At 33.1% G+C, this 26818-nt stretch overlaps 1 protein-coding gene across 1 annotated transcript; it reads right to left on the minus strand.

Annotated features, from left to right (window-relative positions):
* Positions 1-24977, minus strand: LOC110664618 (callose synthase 7). Its single transcript, XM_021824365.2, has 42 exons — positions 24365-24977; positions 21433-21533; positions 20192-20304; positions 19993-20080; positions 19778-19888; positions 19511-19663; positions 18519-18608; positions 18285-18376; positions 18067-18190; positions 17655-17789; positions 17487-17563; positions 17330-17411; positions 14660-14782; positions 14465-14582; positions 13377-13708; positions 13189-13241; positions 12904-12964; positions 12011-12092; positions 11871-11920; positions 11694-11780; positions 11411-11509; positions 11096-11190; positions 10924-11005; positions 10683-10840; positions 10396-10519; positions 10158-10267; positions 9936-10047; positions 9690-9841; positions 9264-9373; positions 9070-9186; positions 8904-8972; positions 8613-8799; positions 8408-8519; positions 5888-6010; positions 5689-5807; positions 4226-4309; positions 3536-3648; positions 3237-3466; positions 1571-2368; positions 1411-1461; positions 1014-1199; positions 1-599 (listed from the first exon to the last, which is right to left on the minus strand). Exons 1-42 carry the CDS (start codon positions 24576-24578, stop codon positions 345-347), a joined length of 5772 nt encoding a protein of 1923 aa, XP_021680057.2. The 5' UTR covers positions 24579-24977; the 3' UTR covers positions 1-344.
* Between the last annotated feature and the right edge of the window lie 1841 nt (positions 24978-26818).

The following is a 26818-nucleotide window of genomic DNA, read 5'->3' on the forward strand; positions in this document are numbered from 1 at the left end:
TTATAAGAGAAGAAATATAAACTCTTAAAACATTAAATAATTTCTCGTTCCATCAATCAGAACCCTACCTGGAGTAGCATAGTGTCTGAAAACCCAAATCTCCAATGCACTTACTCCGCTGGATGGTCTAAAGGTAAGGGTTTTTCAAATTTATTCTCCAACTAAATTTCCCGGGAATTCAGGCTCAGGGGGAAAAAATAAATAATACAGTAGCTAGTTTTCTTCCAAATAAATAAATAAAAAGAATTTTCTCAAAAAAAATAAAATAAAAAGGAGATGGTGAAGTTACAAGTACAGAAAGTACAACATGAATCATGAACCATCAAAATGTAGAAATTATAGTATTATGACTTGTCTTTCTTCCCTGCGTCAGATCCATCTTTCTTTCCAGCAAGAATCATAGAAATCTGGAGGCCTCTGCTAAAGGCTTGATTGAACAGCAGACGAGTTTGGAACTCTGACACAAAAGGAAACCATGACAAAATGGCTATAGGCATGAAGAGTAATAGTCCCATTATGTACTCGTACGCTCTTGCTAGCTCCTTTATTGAGTCCCAGAATCCTATCCTCTTGAACAAGCCCCTGCATGCTTGCCCAATCTTTTCCAGGACAAGGAAAGAAAGGGGAAAAAGTTCATTTTGCAGAGACTACAAATCATTCCTAATATATTATCTTTTCCACCAAATACTGCTGCTCGTTTTCAAGTTTAATAAATCCAAGGCAAACGCCATAAAATATTTGCAATCATTTTGCATAACAAAATATAATTTAATAACAGGAAGTTTAATTAAACCACACAGATTGTCTCAAAATTTGCGTTAGTTTTTCCTTAAAAAGAATTTACAGTAAATTCTTGAATAATATGCAACCCATTTTCTTGTGTGAACTCAAATTTAATTATCTATAAATGTAAACATTTTCCAAACGCTGTAATATAGTCCATGATGACCTAGTTGTAGCAGAACCTCACAGTATATTGCAACTTCATAAAACAACTGAAAGTTTGAACTTACCAGAAGGAGGGCCCACCCAGTGGGCATGAACGCAAGGATTGCAGCAAACAAATCCGTTATTGTGAGTCCAAAAACTATGAATAAGACTGCCATGACTGACATGAAGCCAAGGAACAGAAGCGCCTTCAGAATCCTGAACATAAGCTGGAAATCGATACCAAATCTTCGTCTACCCATTGATACCAACTGGTAGCAGCATTGGAATCACACAACACCAATTCACAAAGTGAATATGTATCTTATGCAGAGAAAAGGAAACAAGAATTTAAATATATAAGAGACTTAAGGAAAAAGATGCTCATGTCAGCCACATCTGAAATACAATAATCTCATATATGTGAATTGTTGAAAACTTTTATCCAGCTATTACTCCCATGTCTCTGTTCAATTGGCATACCTTTAAGACTAAAAGAGCAGTTATCATAACTATCCAAGAAAGGCCATAAACCTACAATAAAAATAAAAGGTAATGATAACAAAGCCTCTAAGATGATTGCAGAAATCTGAATATCAGTCAGAGGATAAGTAACCAAATATTATTCAAATATACATCATACCAGCAAACTTTTGCTATGGTGGGCTATATCAAGGTGGTAGACAATGCCATACTGATAGATAAAGAAACGAAATGCAAGGATTATCTCAACCACCCGTCCCCTTATATTCGTGTGCCTGAGATGTTCTTGTTCTCCATCCCACCAAGATTCCCAACTTTTATCAGGAGGGATCCCAATACCACCCCGATTGCCCATCCACCTCTTCCAGTCTGTCCAATCATCCACTGTTTTTTGCCAGTCAAAACCAGATGGGTTAAACACAAAAGGAGCAAACAACCAGGATCCAACCAGAAACCACATGGAGAATGTGATGAACCAATAAAGATTTGAACTGCGATATGATTCACCAAAGACTTCATACAATACCAAAAGTATAATCAGCTCTAATCCCTTTACAAAGTGACTTCGGGAGTAAGTTCTGTAGTTCTCAGCAAACTTCATATGGAAAACAACAAACCCACGTCCAGTTGCTCTGTACTTCGATCCACCATGCAAAATTGTTCTACCAAAATAATGTGCCTTTGTTCCCAGCTGGAATGTGAAGAATACAGAGGCCAACTGCAGCTGCATAATGACAAAATCACCCAGAGCAGTGCGAAAGCCTTTCTCCAAGCCAATCTCCATGACCATGGGCAGCACTAATATCAGGCCCAACTGAAAAACAGACTGAGTAGCTAAGGCCTCTTCAAGAGCCTTGCTCTGACGTATGCTTGGGCTAGTAAGAATCTCACTTTCTAATCCACTCATTACCATGTATAAACGCCCATATAAGAATACATATACAGTAAGCACAGTTATCTGAAATGACAAAGATCCAAATTAAGTGACAAATATGCAGTTATTGAAGCAGGATTTTATGGATATATTGAAATAGCATCTAAAGAAAAGACGACTTTCTGACCAGGCATCTCACTGTCAATTCTTTTATACTTTTACAAGACCAAAATCGATTTTGACATGATATTTGATAAACTGGGGCAGACAGTTCTTTTATATTAGCCAACTAATGCAGATATTAAGTTCTAAAAGAAGCAATGGCCAGAATCTGAGTTTCTAAATGAAGCAAAAATATTGACGCAGCTCAGATTTTTGTACTAGTCGACGCCAACAGCTTGAAATTTGAACAGTCAACACAATGTTGCCAGTACCGACAAAATATGTTTTTACCATGCATGGAACAGAATCCAATCTAATTCATACATAGCCCAACCACCCAACTTTTACAGGGGCAATCTAGTGATTTGGTGTGTATGGTAAATATTATTTATATATCCCTCTTTGGAAGGTCTAAGACCAATGTATGAAGGAAGATAGTGAAAAAGAGAGAAAGAATTTTTACAATCTGCATCAGCTTGAAAGCGATGACCATAGTCTAGATACTATGAAAGCCCACTTTTTAATGACTGAACTTCTTTGATGACTAATGAGCCAAAGTAACAAAGACATAACAGCTATCTTCTTGATTCCATTAACACAAGCTACTACCCATCAATGATATTTCCATTTTCTCTCCTCTCCAACAGATCAAAAGATATCCTCATCATTCATAACATTGAAGATATTCACAGGCAATCTGACTAGAGGCTAAAACAAAAACTAGCTAGATAATAAATTAAGAGACTAGTTTCAAAAGAAGACAATAGATAAAAAGATCAGTTCAACATACCATGCTACTAAAATAGAAACCAACAGTTGTAAAATAGAACGACAGCATTCTGTAGAAATCAAATCGACGTCCAAGTCGATATACATCACGGCTAAGCGTCTGCTCTCCATTTCCATTTGCAACCTTTGCTTCAAACAATGATATCTGATTCATTCCCACATCACGCCCCTTGCCTACTTGGATATATTCATGATGTGTTATGTATCCCCCCCGCAGAGTTGAATTGAAACCTGAAGAGATCAACATGTTTAACTTTCAAAGTATAAATATCAGTCTGTAATTTTCAGTCTGAAAATTACCTGAAAATATATCCTCGCTTAAGTTTATTATTCTTGAAGCTTTGCTTACGCCACCCCTTGTTATGTGGAAGATCCTATCAAATATATCAGGATGACCATAATGGAATCTCACCCTGTAAAGTTTTACAAAATATTTAGAAGATCATTGAATAATAAGAGCACCAAGTAAGTCAATTGTATGAATCTATCTTATAATATTTGTAATGTAACAAAACAAACGATAATAAATTTGGCAGTTGGATTCAATTGAGAGCACAAATACAGATGATATTCAAAATCAGCCAAGTACCATGAACACAAAAACAATATTGCAGGTAACTGAATAAATTAGTCCACAGAATTCTTTTTTTATTCTGTTTCTTTAGCATTAATTAGAAGAATGTGAGTGTGGAAAAGAAACTTTACACTCTACTCATCATGCTCAATTTCACATTGGGCAAAACTTGATATTCATTGCGCAAAAGGATATTTGATTGTCTATGAGCAATTTAACAAAAAAAAATTTCCACAAAAAAAATTTTCCCTGGACAGATATACATGGCAAATATACGTGTTCCCATATTTGAAAATTATATTGAAGGGGGAAAAACAGAGAGAAATAAAGAGAAAAGAATATCTAACTACAAGAAGGATCACACCAAATGCACAATACATGCAATGCTGCATGACCCCATTGATTAGCGAGTTTACCTCAAAGGATTAGCCAAAATACGTTGGCCAATAGTTACAAAGCTGGTCTCCTGATTGGACATGAACCAAGCAAGTGATGAAACACTGAAATGAAAAGAAAGAAATAAGCACACACGCTAACTTGCAAGGGTAAGTAATATTTTTTTCTAACTGAATAAATACACCAGACCAATGAGCTTCAGTGATATCATTTTTCTATTTTTCATTTTTTGGGTTCAATTTGGTTAGGTTATACTAATAATAATAATAATAATAATAATAATCAGCTATCAACATGGTTACATGAAAAAAACAACTAAGATGAACAAAACAATTAACTACTATAAAATAATAGCTTCCAAAAAAAACTACTATAAAATAATAAACAAATATTTTTTTAAGTGTAAGAGATGTATGCATATATTATCAGAAATATGTTCACATAACAATTGATTATTAATAACAAACAATTAACATTTTCCAGCCACTAGCTAACAACCATAAGGTATCAGTTATCAACTACTAATAACTAAATTAAACAGATCATTAGAATTGAACTTGTGTTGATTTCCATTTGCTTTTAAATAAATCAATACACTTAAACACTTGTTTATTGTTTAGAAAATTTATTTTACATTTATGGTAAGATGGGATTTGATATGAACTTAAGAAAACCACACCCCAAAAGCTTGCTGTTGAGGTTGGAGAGCCCAAGTCCATATATACTCTATATTAAAATTTCATACTTTTAAAGTGGGACACAAGGTTTCTTGCAATGGGATTGTAACATTCCACCACACTTCGGCGCCCCGGCGCTCATGCAGGCTGGCTTTGCGCTAGCTTAATCTAGCCCCGGGTGAACACTGCTGTGCTATTCCGACCTCACTGCCCACGCCGCACGATTGCAACTAGGAGTTATAGTGGACGGCTCTGATATGAACTTGGGAGGACCGCACCCCAAAAGCTAGTTATTGAGGTGGGAGAGCCCAAGTTCATATATACCTCACATTGAAATCTCATACTTTCAATATGGGATACAAGTTTTCTTGCTATGGGATCATAACAAGATTACAATTATATTTGAATTAATAAGAGCTTAATTTTTAAAGCCATATAACTTGTATATTGAAATTTGGTAGGATTCATTTTTTTTTCTTTTCTTATTTTAAATTACAGGATCTGAGAATTAATCTAAAGACTCCTAATATGAAAAAAAAAGCCCTTCTAAAAGCACAACCACCAAAATAACTCAGTAGAGATATTGCAGCTTGGTTAGATTAGGCTTTATAAATAGTTCAGCTCAGTTAGTTTTTAAAGGCTGTGACTGTTTTTTTTTACGCCTAGATTTCAGTTTGGTGTTGTCCAAATTGACATAATCCCTGCTAACTTGTTTGAGCGCAAGACAAGGACCCTTAAAAATTGTCTAAAATGCAAACCATGAAAAATAAAATCAAATTTTATTATGAAATTATGGTCAGGCTGACCTTCCAGTAAATATATGCTCCCTTAGACCTAAGATTGTAGGCTTTCGTGGCCCACGCCTATGTTTTAGAAATTCCTCCAACACATTTCTCATTTTGAAAGCTTCTTCAAAGTAATTATCCTGAAAACAAAGAAAAGCACTATGATTAATTTCTAATTCATCTTAAAAACAAAAAGAAAAATAAAAGGGGTGGAAGCCACCTGATTCATGTCTATAGTCTGAAGGGCTTCTCCACGAGTAAAGATAATGGCATGATTTTGATTTTCAGGTTTACCTTCACCAATTTCATTTGGGGGACCAGGAAGCTTGATTCGGTAGATTTCCTAGCAGTATAAGAAATCAATCAATAATAAGAGGTGTTAGGGATTTGCACAAGAAACAGAAAACAGCTTGTAAACAATAGCAGCATCACAATCACCTATTCACAATTTACCAAAAGCTCATGAGGCCTAAGGCCAAGACAATTGCCTTATGTTCTATGAGTGATGTAGAACAAAGGAAAAGAACCAAGAAGAAGAGAAATGAATGACCAATCCTTGAAAAAGAGAACTAATTCTCAAGATATTATTGATCTCATAAAAATTATCATAACAAAGCTTATCCAATAACAAAAGACCCTAGGTTTTATTTATAGAATTAGGAATCTCAATTATATTAGGATTTTAGAACCCTAATTCAATTCTAATTAAGAATACTAAATTAAACCAAAATAAACTAGAAAATAATAAAATTTCTAAATAATAAACCTAATAAGAATAAAATTCCTAAAGAATCAAACTCTTAAATTTCCTAATTTTATATGGAACATAATTCCTAAATTATATTAGGAATATCACATTTCTATTATGCATTATTCTCTCCTGATTGGAAAAAACTCGTCCTCGAGTCTTGGAATGCATGAGAATCAGAAACTGCATGAGGAGAACAATCAACTCTTTATTCTTGTATGGTAGCAACAAGCTTGAAATCAAGCAGCTTGAAATCAAGCATTTCATGCTTTCCTTTGCATCTCTAAAAAGATTTGGACAAATAAAATCAAGCTTATCAATAATTGAAATGCACTTCAAATCATTTGGAATAACTTGATTTTCTTCAATCTCCACTGAAGTTTCCATAGAGTGATCTTCTTCGTTCTACTCAAGCTTTTGCATTTTCATCAACTTCTTGCTCTAGACTAGATTCTTCAACATGTGAATGTTCAAGACTCGAATCTTTGGATCCTTCAATCTCATAATCTTCATTCTCATCTTTAAGCTGCTCTTCGAATTCTTCTTCTTGTTCATCTTCAGCGTCATATTTCTTCCCTTGATTTATAATTTGAATTTCTTCTTCAAGTGCTTGCAAAGCTATTGATATTTCATTAAGTTCTACTTTTGATAACTCATTAAGCTTTACTTTGGAGAACTTACAACTATGCATTCAATTCTTTCACACTTAAAATCACAAGTTCTTTCTTGCGTTCTTCAAGCTCTCTTTCCTTGACTTGTAAGAATTGTTGTAAATCTTCATATTCGCCTTCTTTATCTAGTAAAATCTGTTTGACCTCTTGATATTCACTACGTAAGAAAGAACACCTTTCAAGATCACCTTTGTAACAATAATTATTTATCCAATGACATAGAGATAGTAAATGACCCTTATTAAATCTAATGTCATAATTAATTTCTTTGAGAACATTTTTGCAGTAATTGATCTCCTCTTCTAGCCTCTTAATATAAGTGTTCATGATATTCAATTAAGAAAACATACCTCCTCCAGAAAATTCAAACTTCATTGTCAAATTCTATTGACATGGTAGAAATCTAGTGCAAGTCGGAGTACAAAAAAGACTTGGTGAGCACAACTTAGTTTGGGGTGGATCTAACCGACCTGTGAGGTTAAAGCTCCAGGGATGCCAAAACAAGGTTCTGACTTCTGATGGTGCTCTGTTTCTCGAAGTTTTGTTCTAGTTTTTTTTTTTCAAATAGCAAAAGGTAGAAAAAGTTTTAGATGGTTTAAGTGGAAATTTTGGCTGGATGAACAAAGGCAGAAATTTCGAAGGCTAAAACAGAAGAATGTTTGAATGGGATGTTTGGAAAATTTTTAGGAAGCTATGGAATTTGGATTGAATTTTAGGCTCTAATACCAAAATTGATGTAGAACAAAGGGAAATAACAAAGAAGAAGAGAAATCAAGAACCAATCCTTGAAAAAGAGAACTAATTCTCAAGATATTATTTATCTCATAGAAATTGTCATAACAAAACTTATCCAATAACAATAGAAACCCTAAGTCTTATTTACAAAATTAGGAATCCCAATCATATTAGGATTTTAGAAACCTAATTCAATCCTAATAAGGGATACTAAATTAAACCAGAATAAACTAGGAAATAATAACATTCTTAAATAATAGACCTAATAAGAATAAAATTCCTAAAAAAATAAAACTCTTAATTTTCCTAATTTTACATGGAACATAATTTCTAAATTGTATTGGGGATATCATCTTCCTATTCTGCATTAATGAGCCATAAAATATTCCTCGTAACCAGCATTAGTATCACGGCGTCTAGATTAGCAATTTAGGAAAATCACGTTGTGGAAGCAGCAAATTGTTGCTTTACCAACAACCAGCCTTTGAGAAGCCTAAGGGCTGCAAATGTGGGATTAAAACTAAATTTTAGCCTAGAAATCCTGCAGCAAACAACTTCCACATGAAAAAGGAAATAGGTTCCATACCTCATCCAACTTGTCACCTCCTTTGACCAGAACAGAGTAATAAACCTTCTGAGATTTTCCATTGACTGTATCCTCTCGTTCATCTATGTAAGCAACACGTAGTGATGGATACCTACAGAAATTTCACAGAATTAAGGATGCCATCAACTTTGCAGATTTGAATAAAGGAACTGCTTATAATGGCTTCAGCAGTAATTTAACTTACGTTAACATGAGATTTAGAATATTACTGTAACAACTTCTATCTCGAGCATCAGGGGATTTTTTCTGGTTTCCGTAAGCTTGACAAGACACAACATAGGTGAACTTCAAATCTGCCAGAGCTTGTGCGTGATCAAGGAAAGCTTTCTGATTAAGTTGATCCTGCCCGCTTAATTCCTTGGTGTGGCTTGCTGGTGACAGAAAACAGCAACTAGTTTATTAAGGAAAGAAATGCAACAGAACCAAATCCTGAGATTCAGATTTGAAGCAAAATATCTACATATAAATCACAAACCATTGTCTCCTGTGAATTCCAGGTTGCACTGAACTTCCAGAGCCTTCTTATAGTACATCATCCCCCTCACTGGTGGAAAGTTTTAAATAGATGATATAGCTTAAATAAGATGCAGAAAAGAAATGAAACCAGTACAAGATAGCATGCAAATCACTACTATATACACCTGTTCTAGCAAGTGTTTGCCCCCTGTAAGATACCCACTGACGAAGAAACTCTGTCTTTTCTTTGGCAGAGTAAGTAGGGTCGTGATCTACTCGTTCCTCAAAATTTTTCCATTCATCTGGAATGTGGTCCATGCAGTTTAGCAAGTTCAAATTCACCACAAAACAAACTAGCAGCAACAGATCTGAAACTCACCACGATATATTGTCTTCAGGTAGAACAACATTGTTATCCCATCTTCATTTTCCTTATTAAGATCATCTTCCGAATAAAGAACATCTTCTTTGTAATATGGAGTCAACACACTATCCATAAAAACAAAGCACATTTAATGTCAGAGAAACAAAATTAAAATAAGTAGCAATTTATTTTCTGACCTATGTACAATACCTGAATGGAAGCATGTAATTCAATTGTGTAACATATGAAGATTAAATGAGCAACTAATTGTAAAGGTAATCAATAAGATAAGCAATCCTGAACACAATTTTTATATATCATTTCTTCATTTTTTGATGATTGATGATATCTATGCATTAGGAATGTACATATAACTTAATACTTGCCATCTGACAACCTACAATATTGTCCCTTGACAAGAATGGTTTTGTAACCACTAACCTAAAGGAGAGCATGTCCCGGACTTTTGGAGCAGTTGGCATTTTCATGAATAAGGAATTTGCAAAGAAAGTGATACGGCGGCGAGCATCCAAGTTTGATGGTACATTTATGGCAGATTCCTTTGTGGTCAAAAGCAAACGAAGCCTAACAACCTGGGGGGAAATGTTACAACAGAATAAAAACAGAAGCTCTTTACATAGAATGACAAGATGATATCTACGATAAGTATGTGAGTATCAAGAGCACCTTCTCCCTCCATGATTTGTTTTGTGTAAGAGCAATATTTATCTTTCCAAAGCTCTGCTCTATCTTGACATTTTGATCATCCATAGTGGCAGAGTGAGCTCTTTCCAGGATTCTGCACAACAGAAAAACCATGGCAAATAATTTAGTTGTGAAGGTTCATTTTGTCAAAAAACTGAAACCAGGTTAAGCTTCCCAGCATATTTGAAATTCTTCAGCACTTACTCATGGCCATGAATCATAATATCTTTGGTAATAATTTCTATGATATCCTGGAGAACATTAATTATCTGAGATTTGTACGCATCAACATCTTCACTGTCATCTAGCTCTAGCTGTCAACATATGAGTAGCATGAGTGCTCAAATCTTAGAAGGACCATGATGATATGTTCATTGACAAAATAACTAGTATAGAAGAAAATGTAAAGAGGAAAAATGGAATCACAAGGAAAGCACCATACCAAGACTTTTAGAAACTTCTCCAACTTTTCACTGAGTAAAGGCAAGCCACTCATCCGGAATTCACTCAAAAATTTATTTTGTTGAATGCTTAAGTCCACTTCATAACAAATGTTTTTTACAATCCTATTTCAGAAGGTAAGCAGAAAAAGAAGTAAGAAAAAAAATAAGGAACTGATAGGCTTCTAAGGGGAAAAAACTATGATTGCATTTTCATTGTCATTATTTTAACAATCAAATAGAGCCAGGTTGCATCACAGATTATTTATAGGATTTGAATGCCTCTTACTTCCTATCTGCATCATCTTCCAAAAGGCCATATACTATGTCCCTCAACATCTCATAGGTCTCGATTACTGCTGAAAGCATATAATCATCCATTTTCTTAAATAAGTCAGTATCTTCCTTCCCCCTGAAATCTTTTGCCATGTCCAATGCTATAGGAATCTAATACGTTGATCAAAGCAAGGAAATAAGTTAGACATAATTTGTGTTGCTCATTGATGTTAACAATGGGTCACAGTTTATACCTTGCTAGCAAGTAAAAAGGGAGGCCACTGAACAACAGATATATCAGTTGAAGAATACGGCACAAGTAGCAAGTCTCTTTCACTGAACAGTGAAAAAACAACAAATATTAGGAATATAAAGTATGACATGTTAGAAATATTCAATAAATCTTTAAGCAAGAAGAGTCTCAACTGGTTGCTGATCAAATCTTCGTTTCTCATAGAATTGATGAACTCATTCCACACCCGAGAAAAATTTGCAATATTTTTTCTTTCAATCAATGCTTTCTGCCATGAAGAAATGCTACTTTAGCCAAAGACAAAAAAGAAATAATAAATAGATAAATAACGAGGTTCAAATTGAATGCTAAATAAAACAGATCAGGAAAACCAAAAAAAAAAAGGCTTGCATTTATGTTTTGGTAAATAAAATGCATATAAAGCGGAAACATATACAAAAATTCCAGAAAACAAAAATCAAAATTCCTAGATCTGTTAGAATTGCTACCTCTGCATATTTATCCTCTTTAGATGATGGAACAAGACGGAAACTGAAAGCTGAAGGCACAGACTCAAATCTAGACCGTAACATTCCAAGTGTTCGTATCTGGAATTGCCAAAGGTTTATACAGTATCATTTAGGATAAAAACCATAATCTGTAGATAATATATTTTTTACAATCAATTATAAAATAAAACCTCAATTCTAAAAGGATGATAAAGCACACATGATAACTAACAAAATTATATTTGCTGCTTTATAATTGTATGAACAATGAACAGCCACTTACCTCACCCAAATGGCTAAAGGCTCCATGAATCCCACCAAAAATAGTAGAAAATATGGCATACCATATTTGACAGTCCATAAAATAAACCTAATGCACCAACAGACAGAAATTATCATAACTAATAACATAACTGAGAACAAATTCAAAATGTTGCATGATGTTATGCAGTCCACTTACCAGCACAATTGGAGCCCATATAGCAATAACAACACCAATGTTGTGGGTAACTACAGCAGTTTCAAAAATATGACTTGGTACAATTATAGCCACACAACAAAAGAAATTAGGAATAATCACAAAAAATGATGAAATGCTACCATTTGGAAAGAACTCGTGCCATTGATAGTTGTCAATATGCATACCCATAATCAATTTGGTTGGTCCAACCAAAGGCAGTATCTATTGACAAAATATGTAAAATACATCTTAAAAATTGATGAATATGCGAAACAATAGTAGAAAATTAAACATTCTACGTAAAATGAAAAAGGAATCTAAACCATCCATATAAGACAATAAAAATGTCTGTTTATTGAGATCCAAGAAAAGGAGTTTGCTAGTATGTTTTAGATTCTTATTCTTCTTTTTCCCCTTATATCAATAAAACGTTAATAAAAAAGCTACATAATTAGACTCTAAATGAAAGTCAATTTATAAGAACTTTCTATAAGCTTCAAGAGAAGTTTCTATTGTTTTAGTCAAGAGTCATATGCTTGAAGAGAAGTTTCTATTGTTTCAGTTGAGAGCCAGTAAAGTTCAGCGCTCTCACTACTACTTTAATATAATAAGATTATTATTTCCAGAAAAAGGATAAATTTAGGAAAGCCCGATTTCATCTCATTTAGGGGCTTGAACATTATTCCTTCTCATGTTTTCTTTATGCATGAATTCACCCTTAATTGCAAATTTTACATTGCATAAATATTCTTAAACGTGTAAAGTACCTATATAGGTAACAAGCCATGCTACAAGCAAAACATCAATTTCCCTGGTGGAAAAAGGACACCTGTTTGTCAACTTTTTTCTGACTGTGTTTATATGAATTTTGCATATTTACATGTGAGTGTGTGCATAATAAAAAAGATTACTGATATATTCATTCAAACAACTATTTAAACATTTTTTGTGTGCAAATGCATATGATATCAGATAAGCAATAAAGTTGTATTGCAGGGGATATCAAGATAACAAGAATTTTAAGGAGAAGAACCTCCACGTAGTAGCTAAATGCTAACTTGCTAATTAGCAGTATGATCCAAAACAGTGTATACCTAACAAAAGAAAATGTAATTAAGTTAGTACAAGGAAAAAATCTCCAAGTATAGCAGCAGCAGCACATCATAAATTTCCCAAGTTAGAACCTTAAAATCATTCAAAAGATTGTCACGAAATTGAGCAATTTCCTTTAACATTTGCTACCACAAAAATAACAACAGTAATGAGATAAAATAAAATGAAAAACACCTTTACAACCTAGACTATTCATTTATCTTACTTTAAAAGTGTGAACATATCTTCATGCATGCCTCTTCCTACATATAGTTTTGGCTGCGGTACAGAGAAATGGACATTAATTAACACCCAAGTTAAACTTGAAAAGACAAAAAAAAAAAATAATAATAATATCAACCAAACAAGAAAAAAATATTTTCAGTCAGAAGTAGTGGTGCTAAATATGCTTGCCTGAGCCCACCACATAATTAAAGTCATAATCCGCCAGTTTGAACGCTCCATTTTTCTCCGCAAAGGTGGAAGCACAAAAAGTACAGCAGCCAAAACATTGGGTAGCAAATACAATGCAACAGCATAATTATAAAATTCCTGATTCTGCCAATCTCTAGCCCAATTGCTAAACAATTTTACAAGACCTGTTGGATTCTGCACAGAACTGGAGTAACCAATTGGCAGAACTACAGCCCACACAGCTGCTACTGCAAACTTCAGAAGGTATCTTAGTATCTGTGTGGCTTTTAAGCTCCTCCAGGCATTAAGACTAAGAACTATATCCAGAGCAGCTGCAAGAAAGATAATACACCAAAAGCAACCATATAACATGCCACCAAAACACAAAAAAACTCGCTACAATGCTTGAAACTGTTATATTTACACTTAAAATAAAATACAAATTACAGAAAGTAATAAATCATAAAGCTTTTGTTTATTTGGTTGATGTCCAGAAGCAGTGGTGTGCATTCAATTAGTTTACTTGAACCAGATTGAATATAATGTACAACCAAAATAACCAAAGTTAATGAAATGAATAAACAAACAACACCGAACTACAGATAAAACTGAAATAACAGAACCACAAAATTTAAGTTTGGTTATTTTTAATTTTTTGTCATTTCATTTTACTTTCTTTCTAGCCATAAAACAATTTAGCGTTTTCAAGTTGCATTTAGGTTTTAGGTTCAAAAAATGGAGAAAAAAAAAAAACTAGTTTGTTAATACTAATAATGATAAGGCCACAAATATAAGCTCCTAAATGCACATAATACAAACAAGGAGTTATTAGCGGTGTGTAATCATCCAATAAAAGAATAAAAATAAAAAGAGGGGATGAAAACTTTGGATCTAGAGATTAAATCTTAATGATTTTTCTTTAAGAAAAATAATTTCAAATTTTCTCATAAAATATTTAAACAATTGGTCATTTTTCTTAAATTTTTAAAATTAAATCAAAATAATAACCAATGTCAGAAAATTTAAAAAAAAAAATGAACCGATAACAGAATAAGGCTAAATTGAAGTAATTAAAGTTTCAGTGATACCTTGGAGAAAATTGAGAAAAGCAGAAGTGACAAAAATGCTCAAAACACGTCTGAAGACATCCTCATTGAAAAAATCAACAATTGATCCTGATGAACTCCATGCAATAATAACCATAGCCTGAAAAACAAGCAAGATGAAGTTGATTCCTCATGAAGAATATGATTAAAAACCAATTCTTGTAACATTTAAGCTACCTGAAAAGCCAATATAAAGAATATCCACATTCTGTCAAAACTTCTATAGAGGTGCCAAAAAGTGCGAACTTCAACAAAATTTGTTTTAGGCTTCCTATGTCCAGTAGTGCCCTGATTAGATCTCTGCAACAAAACAAATTTGGACAATAACTTTTTAGAAAGTGATACTAGATGAACCTCTTCCCATCCATTAAAACCTAGAAAACGACCTGCATAATAAGATGCCAAAAATACATATAACTTCAAACAATTTTACAAGGATCAAGAGAAGAAAATTTGAGAATTGAAATGTACACATTTCACTAATATAAAGTAAATATTGTAAGCAATCATAAGATTGTTTTTTTTTTCATAAGAGATGTTTATCATCTATATGTATCCTCATATATCTTTCTTTTTTCGTTTGCCACAAATATCAAATCTTAGCTATATTCTTCTATGATTACTCATAGCACACAAATATATCCAAGTTCTTTTTATCCTTTTCATATATTGTCTCTACATATCCCCTTGCAAAACATATCTTCCAAATACCCTTTGTCAATGAATGGTTCTTTTGCACGTTCATGCATTGAATTGTTGGATGATACATTTTTTCCCTGTCTAGAATAATATGCAATCTTTCCATGCTGCAAAATACCTCTCTCATGGAAAAATGTCCAACCTAAATAATGATACTAGCATTATTTGTTAGTATTTTTACTTCTATGAAATATCAAATTAGAAGATGAGTAGATGACATATGTAAAAGAGTTTATGCCATCTTCAACTTTAATAGAATACTTCAGCTCCTATAATTAATGAATATGTATGTTTGTGTGTATACATATGAAGGGTGAAATTATAAATTTCACCCAAGATACCTAAATTTAGGGCATTGTAACAACATGGCATCTAAATTTTAATTTACAACATAAACCCCCCTCAATTTTAAATGAATTAACCCTCATGACCCATAATAGCCAGTTCCCCAGTTAATCCTATTGATGTGACATCATTTTATTTTTTAAAAAATTGAAATTACTTTTTCTACCCCCAAATAAAAAACCCTACCTACCATCATCTCTCCTCTCTTCTCTGTTTCTTCCTTACCACCTAATTCCCCCTCTCTTTCTTCTCATCCCCTTCCTCCCCTCCTCCTCTCCTGCATACTCCATTTCTCTCTCGTTGTCCATGGTTACACTTTTCATGTTGAGGATAGCTCCCTTTAGTTGCCAGTCCAATCACCAGATGGGTTTCACCTTGGCAATATTTTTGCTCCGCAAGGTTTAGATTCTCGCCATCGATTGCAAACAAATATTTGACCACTCACTACTAAGCCATTCATCATATAGGCAAGGCTCATTATTTTCTGGAAGCCCATGCAGCTTAGAGTGGAAGCATTTCTCCAAAACATTGGATTTGGGCTCTGTTACAGGCTTGAACCTGGTTATTGGAAAGATTCTGAGTCAACTCACCAAAAGAGACGCTCGAATCTTATATGGGTATTGGTTTTTTGCAATTGCCCTGCAGTTTCGATGCTATTGGTTGTTTCTCCTAGATAAAAACATTGTAGAACCCAACCATCCATCTTGGACACTGCCTCTCGGCCCTCTCTACATGGTTTAGATTCTCACCTAGTTTTGAGGGGAATTTTTAATAGCCAATGCCAATATCACTGCACTCTACAATCAGCCAATCACTTGGGCAACTCATTAAAGGACAGGATCCAAGTACGAGGAGATATTCATGGCCATTCATATGAGGCTGAATTGGATCTTGGTGCTCCTACTATAGCAATGTCACTCAATTGCTTGTTTGGTTATGGATTTGTTTTCATGTCTCTGCTTTTTGTTTAAACCATGGTTTCTCTAGATCTGCTCCCATTCCAAATTTATACTTGAATTTGTATTTGGATTTGATTATGCAGTTGTATTTTATTCAATTTTTTTGTTTATTTGAATTTTTCTGCCTAGATTTGATTGTGGAATTATATGAGTTTTGATATTGTGAATTTAAATTTATTATTATTTTTTGTATTTGGTTTGTTAATTATTTATATTTTTTTACTATATTTTGGTTTGAATTTGGATTCTTTTTCATTTGTGATATGTGTTGAGTTAGTATATAACAGCTATAACAATAACTAAGCCTTAATCCCAATCTAGTTAAGTGGACTATATTGATCCTTTTTTGCTATTCAACTCTATTTGAGACCAATTTCACAATGTATAGGGTTGATATGTGAGATAAATCGAGACTCAGTGAGAGGGTTAATGGGAGAGAAAGTGTGCGAGAGAGAGAGAGAGAGAGAGTGTTTGAGAGAGAGTGAGAGAAAGAGAGAGAAAGAGAGAGGTAGATATAGATAGAATATGGGTGGGAGAGATGGTTATTTAGGGGCATTTAATTCATTAATTTTTTTTAGGGGCATTTAAGTCATTTTACCATGTTGTAACCGATAAACTGACTATAATGGGTTTTTTTTTTTTAATTCAATTGAAGTTGAGGGGTTTTATGTTACAATTTCAATTTTAGGTACCACACTATTACAGTATAGTTTTATGTTACAATTTCAATTTTAGGTACCACACTATTACAGTATAGCACTCTAAGTTCAGGTATCTTGTGTAAAATTTACCCTACGTATGACTAACATGATTTAACTAGAAAGAGAGACAAATAGAGAATTACCTCATTTGTAGGCTCATCTGAATGAACAAAAAAATCAGCTTTAAGATCCATTGGCCACTCTAACTTGAAACATTTGTCAGACCTAGAGAGATAGGAAGAGTTCAGCTAGTTTTCTGACTTAAGTATACAAACAGAATTTACCATTCAAGATACCCACCAAAAGTATTCGTTTAGATCATCATAATTTCTCCATTTTGAATGGCTTGCCTTGCCTCCTTTGTTTCTCTTTGATTCCTTTTTCACATGAAATAAAATCATTTTCCAGAACATAAACATGCAAAAGAATGCGTATGAATAAAACAAAGAGCAGATTGCAATGAAATACCTTTCGCACAACTTGGTAAATTGGAGTTATAACATTCCTCAAAAAAGCTTCATGGTCAGGAGCTGCTGTTTCATATGTCTCTCCACTAACAGGATGCACATTGCTATATAATATTCCAAAGACCTCATCTGCCATCTTATACATGAAGAGAGGAAAAAGCATTAATTTCAAGTTGATGAAGATGAGAAAAAAGGCAACTCAACACATCACATACAAGAGGCATGGTTCATCTGAAGTTCTAAGATATAATAACTACCAGCAAAAAGGTAAGACTTTATTTTTACAAAAACAATATTTTTACAAAAACAAAAGAAAGGTATGTTATCATCTTCAACATCAATTGTTGCTTTAAGTTGGTTTATTAGATAATCAAACACAACAGTATTTTAGAAAGTTAATTTAAAAAACTCACTTTATGGAAGATATAGCAAATGCATTCCGGCATGAATCGAATATTTGAAGCTTCACCCCATATGAGAAGATAGAGGCCAATGTAGATAAGCTCTAACTGTTGTTCATTAGAACCGTGTGGAAACCTGCAGAACCAAAATTAAGGCAACTAAATTAAGATTTCATGCCTATTATAGTTCAAGAAACACTGGGATGCTTTGATATTGAAAAAAAAAATACCTAAGATTATCTTCACAACGCAAGTAGTCACACCATGAACGATAGTTCTTAAATATTTTATCCATCAATTGCTTTATAGTGCCACTATCAAGCTGCAATAAGCTTCTAATCAATCTTCAATGAACAATACACAAAGATACCCAAGAAAAAAGAAAAAGCTCTTATAGGCTACAGAGGAAATAGAAGAATTTATTTCAAAGGAATTATAAAGCAATTTTCATTTATGATCTTTACCATAGAATAATTTTCGAGCGTCCTTTTCCTTGCATCAATATTGGCTAGTAACAATATAAGGTGCTCCCTCTGATTAGCCACATTTCCTCTCTTTGATCCACAAAAATAGATAGGACAACAACATGTGGTTAGATAAACTGACTTTTGTTTCATTGAAATTCATACGATATGATAAAACAAGTAGGACTGTAGGAGTAATAATTGAAACCAAAAAACTCACACTCATAAAGTTGACTTGTTTATGCAAATAAAAGGTAGGGTAATTTAACTTGTGGATGCTCAAGAGTACTAATGAAATCCATGTTATATGCTTTAGTGAATATCCAGTGAAAGCATGGATTCAAATATTGATTGTTACATAATGTAACAGCATTTATAAAATAGTTTTTCCATGATTTAAAAAATTTGAGGCATACAAATTCACAAAGCACCAGTTTTATATATCCAAATTCAAACGTTATTTGAGGATTAACTTTGGTAAGTGACATTAACATCCTCCACAACAGAAAACCGTGGAGCTTAATTTGTTTTTATGATTTCATCTATAAAAAGGCATTACTACAGATTCTGTAGTTCTGTAGAAAACAACTATTTGCATGTTGTTCTTGTTTTTGTGTTTAGAACCTTGAATACTTAATGCTTTAGGAAACAATTTATCTTGGAGAAATCTTGTGATACTATATTTCCATGAGCATTCAAGAGAAATACATTGTCTAGTTGTAGACTTCCTCATTGCCATGTTAAGATTTACTAGCTTCTGAAACAATAATAATTCTGTTCAGATTTCCTCCATAATTACAGAAAATAAAATCACCTAATAGCTTCTTAAGGGAGATTAAAATTAAAGACTGCAAATCCTTTAAGAAGTTTAGAGGTCTTTGGTAACTATGCATGCAGACTAGGTATAAAGGCCCACCAACATAAGACCCAAAGCCTATGTCACAACAGATGCAAATATAAAAAAGAAAAAGAAGAGATGAATTCAATGTCACCTGAAAACCAAAAACAGAAGAAAGCCAATCAAGAATGTCATTGACTGATTTAACCCTTTCCTTAGGCATGTCATGTGGGGCATCACGTGCCAGGCTAATTCTAGGCATTGGAAGATTATCCACATTACGTAAAGCGTGAAGTGCAGCTTTGATCTACATTTTTAAAAAATAAAAGTGATAGCCATGATGACTTCTAGGCAATTAGCATAAATTGATAAATATAAATAGCGGAACAAAACCAAATAAGATATACTGCACGTGTCCAACCTCAGGAAGTTCCATAATTGCAGGTTTTATCCCTGCAGCATACAATGGAAGAATGTTGTAATGCTCATACTGTTCCCTCAACTTTTCAACATCCCGTGCATATCTTTTTGTCTGTGATGAAAAACAAAAATTTAATAACACTTCTTAAGTACATGCCACATGTAAAAAGGTGCCTTAAGATCTTGTGCCCAGCTATGAAAGCAAATAAATCAAACCTCATTTTCAATTTTTGGAGCAGGTACAACTGCTATCAGCACATCATATAATACTGCTGCAATCTGAAGAATCTTAGCCATCTCTTCCCTTCAAGATAGCAGAAAACCAAAGATCAGGATGCTTTATGTGCTTAATAAAACTTGGGCACTCAAACAGTTGTATAGAAGGAAAATAGGCTAATTAGAGATCATGACTTACGGTTTTTTCACATATTGGCCTTCTTTTACATTGTCCACATAGAATTTCTGGTAATATAGCTGGATTTCTTTTGGATCAGTTCCTGCAAGCTGACGTTGTGTTTCAAGTTCTTCCTACAACAAAGAAAAATCCAAAGATCAAAATCATTTTTCAACTCAACAACTGTGAAATATAATCCAGATTTGTTCTAGTTATTGGAATTTGAACAATCACTAAGACATGATGAAAAATTAAAGGCCAAGAAATTCATTAAGTCAATCATAAAAAGTGAACAGGTTGCTCGTTCTCATCTATTAGGAATCTGTAATGAGGCTAAACTGTCTATCCATTTCATAATTTTCAATATATACTTTCAAAGTCAATGTTTTCTTTATTAATGGAACTGAAGTTCACTCTGGACCTTTTATTCAAATTAAGAGCCAGGAGACTAGAAGCATAGGAGACATGGCACACAACTTCAAAGAAAAGCCAAGACCACTCCCCAATCTAACCTAGACCCTTCATTCAAAGAAGACACCTCTGTTAATAAGTACTACACTTTGTGATGTAATTGGTTTACACTCCTTGGTTCTTGGAAATTTGATGGTAGTGTACGTATGGAAACAAATGTTAAAGTTTCAATGCATTAATGGATAAAATTAAAAGATTTGGCTACAAATGATAATGAATACAAATTTGAATTTTTAAGGTTATTTGGAAAAAGAAATAAAAAGGAAGTGAAGGAGAGGGAGGGGGGGGGGGGGGAGGAGAGGAAGAGGGGGGGTTGGAGGGAGGGAAGGGGTGGGAAAAAAAAAAAAAAAACACTACATACCATAAAGTATCATATCCTATATCAACTCTGTCTGAATACCTAGCACACAGGATGTCTAAGGTAAGGGTAATCATAACAAACATCATCAACTAAGTTTTACCTAAAATCTCAATAACAGTCCATATTGAGAATAATAACGGTCCATATTCCTGTCTTTCCTTGTTTATTTGTGATACTGAATCGATCCCCCTTGTTCAATCCTACTTATCTGAATAATTTCCTACCTTTCATATCTTTCAAATAAAAGGGACCTAAACTGTAATTTGCAAGCTGTCCTAGATTACTATCAGAAAGAATTTATTCAGAATACCACAAACAAACTTTCCTGAAATCCTGGTGATGACACCCAACAAAATGTAACATTCAGCAACAAATGGCTCAGAAATATATCACTGTACAAAAGAATCAGATTATGGGGAATCAGTTTTACCTTCTCAAGCCTATGCAACAGATAGGTCTTGAACTGACGAACACCACGTCCACTTGAGTTTGGGTCCATCCTGTGAGCCTTCTCAAGAGCATGGAAGCGGCCTAATTTAGATAACAGAATAACAAGGTTAGGGAATGACAAAATGTAAAATTTTGGCAAAGCAACAGGCACTTTTCACCATGCATAATACATGACAGTCTTCAGCAATGGCACAAAATCAGTAAAAAAAAACATTGTGAATGTAATTTAAATGTAGCATGTAACGCAAACATGGTAAGAGGGGGAAATGCAAGATCAGTCTTTGCTTTATTTTTTTAGGAAAGGAAATCTCCCAACCTTATGACCAAAGAAATCATGGTGAGCTTAAATTCACTGCACTAAGAAATGTCGGTTAGCATTCAAAGTCTTTATAATATTTTTGGTTCCAACTAGTACTCTGTCCATGGTTAAGACAAATGTCTCAAACACATCTTGGTGCAAAGGCTCCAAGTATGCACTTTATCACAACTTTCCCACAAATAGTCAGACCATGTACTAAAAGGTAGATAATAAGGTCTATTTTACAACAAATTAAAGAAAAAAAATAATAAAAGAGAGTCAAAGCAAAGCCCTTGCTTATGAAATTCAAATGAAATGGAAGCTGAATAGTCAGACAGGATAGCACACCAAAAGAACAAAAGAAGAAACCTTTTCTTGGTCCATGCTATAGAAGAAGAAGAATTATAAAAATAATAGAAATGAAGAACAGGGATAACATCCTATCTCAAAACCATTTCTTCTAAATAGGCCACAACACACACACACACACACACACACAAAATGTTAAAAAGAAAGATCTCTGTTGAAACAAACCTCTCCTAACCAAAGCCCTTAATCAGAAATTTAACTTTGAACCTCACCAGGAAAGCATGAATGAAGAAACCTTTATCCACAATCGCTCAATTAAATTAGTAGTGCTTATAAGTTGTTGCGATTATTTGAGATCAGCTACAAATAAATATTTAATTCAAATCAAATCATAAGGACCAGATAAATAGTCGCCCCCCTACTATGAAAAGTAGTCCAACCCAAATGCATCCATTCTCTTTAAAGATTTTATTTGACATTAAAACAACTGCCAATATAAGTGCATTTCTAATTGATATTTTGTAATTTTTTTTTATCCTGTATAACCAGTAAAGCTCTCTAATTTGGTAACCAGCTATTGGGATGTCATAGCTTAAATGGATAAGGATCAAAATGTGCTAGCAACAACAATTACTTATATGCTATTGCATTCACATGGACCAAAATTAGAAGTATGAACTAGTAATACTCAACTACTCCCCACTGCCTAGGCCAAAAAGAAAACAATATATAAATAAAAAGTAGACCTGTGCAAAATCTGGTTGTAAGGTTGGACTTCATTGGCTTTCTCTATCTCCCTACTGAAAAGGAAATTTGACTAAAAAGAGAATAAATTTAAAAAAAAAAATAGCGCGCCATAGCCAGACACTAAATTGACCTAGATAAAGTATGAAAACAAAAATATAATTGAAAACAATATAAGAAAAAGATCTGTTCCGATAAAAGAGGTTCCAGAACTGTTATACATCTATAACTTCAGAAAAAAAGTTAAAATGACTGGTCAGTCCTGAAGTAACATCCGTACAAAAATTAATCTTTACAATTTTTAAACACTACTTTCAAGTCCTAAACATAAAACGTCCATAAACATAACACATCTCCAAAGTAACTTTCCTCTTTGCTCACCAAACATATCAAATAGTTTATTTCAAACATCCCAAGAGACAAAATATTCAATAAAAATATGGCCTAGGTCTCATCATCACAATGACACGCACATCAGGGGGCAAATTGTCACTAAAAAGCTCTGCTTTTTTTATGCAAAACTTGTCTTTGGAAATAGTGTTTGTGCCAAACATTTGTGAAAGAAGAAGGCACCAGAGGTGATAAGATGACCTCTAACATACGGCAAAGAGACCTTGTGCTGTTTGGTATTTGAAGCATATTAGATAAAAAATTATTATTATTATTATTATTATTATTATTATTATTATTATTATTATTATTATTATTATTATATCTTTCAATAACGAAAACCATGAGAATATTTGGACTTTGGACTCAATATCTTTTAACTTTATTTCAACTTACTAGAATGGAAGAGAAAATTACCCAAAGAGAAGTGGTGAATTGCTGTTCTCTTATGAGTATATGGCTACATGGTTGTGGGTCCCATACATTTTTGTCAAGTTATAATAAGCAGTTTTAATCCTGAATACAGCAGCGATATATCTTCTGTAATGCAAGATGTTGAGAATTTATTGTTGTTGTTGTTATTATTATTATTGTTTGTATGAGAATGAGATAAGTGTTTTGAGAACTTGGTTTAAACTGATCCAGCATCTTAAAATGCTTCTAGGTGTTGATTAAAACCCCAAAGATTCTTTTCTGGTAAGTCCTTGTTTAGAGAAAAAAACACACACACTGCTTGCAGTTCACAAACACTCCATAACTGCTGGTTCCACCTGCAGGTGTTAACTGAAGCCACCCATTATTTCTTTGTTGCATTGGAAAAGTTCACTCATCTTTCAGATGAAGCTCAATATATGACCTTAGCTTCTTTAAATTTTATTTTATTTTTTTATAAAGGGGCCTTTGTTTGGATATTATTCATTTTAAATAGAAAAATTTAAGTTGAATAGCTTATGAATTGACTACCACACATCCTTAATAAAATTATCTATTTTTCATTTTCACCATAAGATTGAAATAATAATAAATGATACTTGGGGTTAGCTAATAACTACAACAACAATAACAACAACAACCCCTATCTGTTTCTTCTTTTGGCAGTAAGCTTAAAAAAAAAAAAAAAAAAAAAACTATACAAGAAGAAGACAGAGGAGAAAAGGCAAAAGGAGCTTACAGAGATAGGCAACTCTGGGATTGTCCTTCTCAACCTCATTAGCTACACGAAGAATGGGAGCGATAAACGACATAGAAGACGGGACAAGTTCGCTATCGAAAGCAGAAGTATCCTCATCAGGCAAATTGACCATCATTGTCTGAGCCCGAGTCATCCTCCGAGACAGCGAGCGGGGCGGGCCCGCATCGCTCTTGGTCCCGCTGGAACTAGCCATCGGGATCAATCACAGCCAGAATTACAATGACTTGGATGATTATGATACTGAAGATACAAACGAAAAGCAAGAGAATGGCAGATTGGGGTTTGAGAGAATTGCAAATGGTGAGGAGTGGACAATGTTTAGTTTCGGTATAAAAGAGAGACGCCATTTGGAAAGAGATGCTTTGGGTGTAGAGTGGGGCAAAGCCAAAGTGATTGCTCAGATAGCAAGAAAAGAATTAATCTCTTTGAATTAGTGCTTTTGCTTTATTGTATAAACAAATGAGCAATCGAAAACTGGCTTCTTTTTTCTTTTTTTCTGAAGATGAAGCTTTTGTTTAGCTACTGCTGCTGCCTTTTGTTGTTTTTGTTAAAAGTAACAGAATACGTTTGGACTGGAGGAATTGAAAGCCACAACCGGAAATTAGAAAACATGGCTGCTATTTCTTTTTTATTTTTCCCGCGGGTTGACACCGACCGCTCTGGTTTCGGGCCGAAACCTACTGTTTATTTCCTCTGATCAGTTTGAATCTGAATTTATCCGGATTGGTCTGATCTAGAATCCAAACTACGCCCAAAAGCGGAGCTGCTCAAGGCCTCCCAAAATTTTCAAAGTATTAATATATTATATATTAATAAATTCATAATAAATTTATGATAAATTAAATTTTAATAAATTTTTATTTATAATATATTACAAATTAATTTTAATATCTCTTTTATTTATTTTTACTTTAAATTAATGCATTCGAACTCAATTTATTAGTTATACATTTCAAATATTTAATTGTGAATTTAACTTTTTACCAATATTTTAATTTGTTTTACTAATTATTTATTAGCTAATCTAAATTTTATTTACCATAAAATCTATAAATTTTTTATTATAATAAAATTATATATATATTACTATAATAACTTTATATTCTCCATTATATTCCCTCTCACAAAAAATAATACTACAAAAAAAATTGCAGTTTTATAACTAATTATTGTAATTAACTAAAAATGATTACTATTAGTAATTAATTTTTCAACTAATTGTGATTTTTTTTAATAAAATAATTAATTTAAAAAAAAATTAGTAATCGATTCAATAATTAATTGTTAATCAATATTCAACAACAATCTTAAATCTATAATTAGTAATCAATTTTAGAATCGGCAACTATTAGTAACTAATTAAGAAATCGATTGCTAAAATTTGTTATAACAGTAACCGATTTAAAGAATCGATTACTAAATTAAAAAATTATTTTAATTAACTCCAGAGTTAGCAACTAATTTTTTTTATTTAAATTTGATTTATTATAAACTCAACTCAACTCAACTAAGCCTTTATCCCAAAAATTTGGAGTCGGCTATATGGATTCGCTTTCTCCACTCTGAACGATTTTGGGTTAAATCCTGATAAATGTGTAATACTTCTAGGTCATGTTGTATTACTCTCCTCAAAGTCAATTTAGGTCTATCCCTTTTTTTCTTTCTATCCTGTAACCTAATGTGCTCTATTTGTCTAACTGGAGCATTCGTATGTCTACGTTTCACGTGACCAAACCACCTCAATCTCCCTTCTCTCAACTTATCTTCAATTGGCACCACTCCTACCTTTTTTCTAATACTCTCATTACGGACTTTATATAGTCTAGTATGACCACTCATCCACCTTAACATTATCATCTTGATTTATTATAAACTCAATATATAAAATATATAGCATGACTTATTTATTAAATACGTAAAATTTTATATATTTATATTTTAATCTCATAATAAATTAAATCTAGACAAAAATTTCATGGGAACCGACATGTAACAAACTAACTACCCATAAGAAACTAACATACACATATATTACTAGTAAATGATTTTTCTAATCGTTTTACTCTAGCTTTGTCACTCAGAGAAATAAATACTTTGGTAAAAAAAAAAACGTTTAATAAAAAATAAAATTATGCCAACTATAACTGTTTTATTGGTGTGAACAATGGCAGAGCTTGAGTTTTTTTTTTTTTAAATAAGATTAATAACCCATTGAATTGGTTGATAATTTATTAAAATTAATTACTAATTGATTTAGTAATTGATTCAGTTAGTTACAATGAGTCTGATTATAAATAGTAACCGACAATCAAATTAATTGTAAATAGTAATTGACAACTAAATTGATTGCTAAATTAATTAAACTTAAAAAAAAAACTTTTGATAAAAAAGTATAGTAACAACTGATTTAACAGTGGAAACATAATCAATTGT

Source organism: Hevea brasiliensis, chromosome 16 (genome assembly GCF_030052815.1).
Source record: "Hevea brasiliensis isolate MT/VB/25A 57/8 chromosome 16, ASM3005281v1, whole genome shotgun sequence".
NCBI lineage: Eukaryota > Viridiplantae > Streptophyta > Magnoliopsida > Malpighiales > Euphorbiaceae > Hevea > Hevea brasiliensis.

Coding starts and splice junctions, on each gene's coding strand:
- LOC110664618 (XM_021824365.2), bottom strand. CDS start 24,578: ATGGCTAGTTCCAGCGGGACCAAGAGCGATGCGGGCCCGCCCCGCTCG. Junction 11,191..11,410: donor AAGAGGATAAATATGCAGAG/GTAGCAATTCTA, acceptor TCTTCATGGCAG/AAAGCATTGATTGAAAGAAA. Junction 5,808..5,887: donor AGACTATAGACATGAATCAG/GTGGCTTCCACC, acceptor CTTTGTTTTCAG/GATAATTACTTTGAAGAAGC.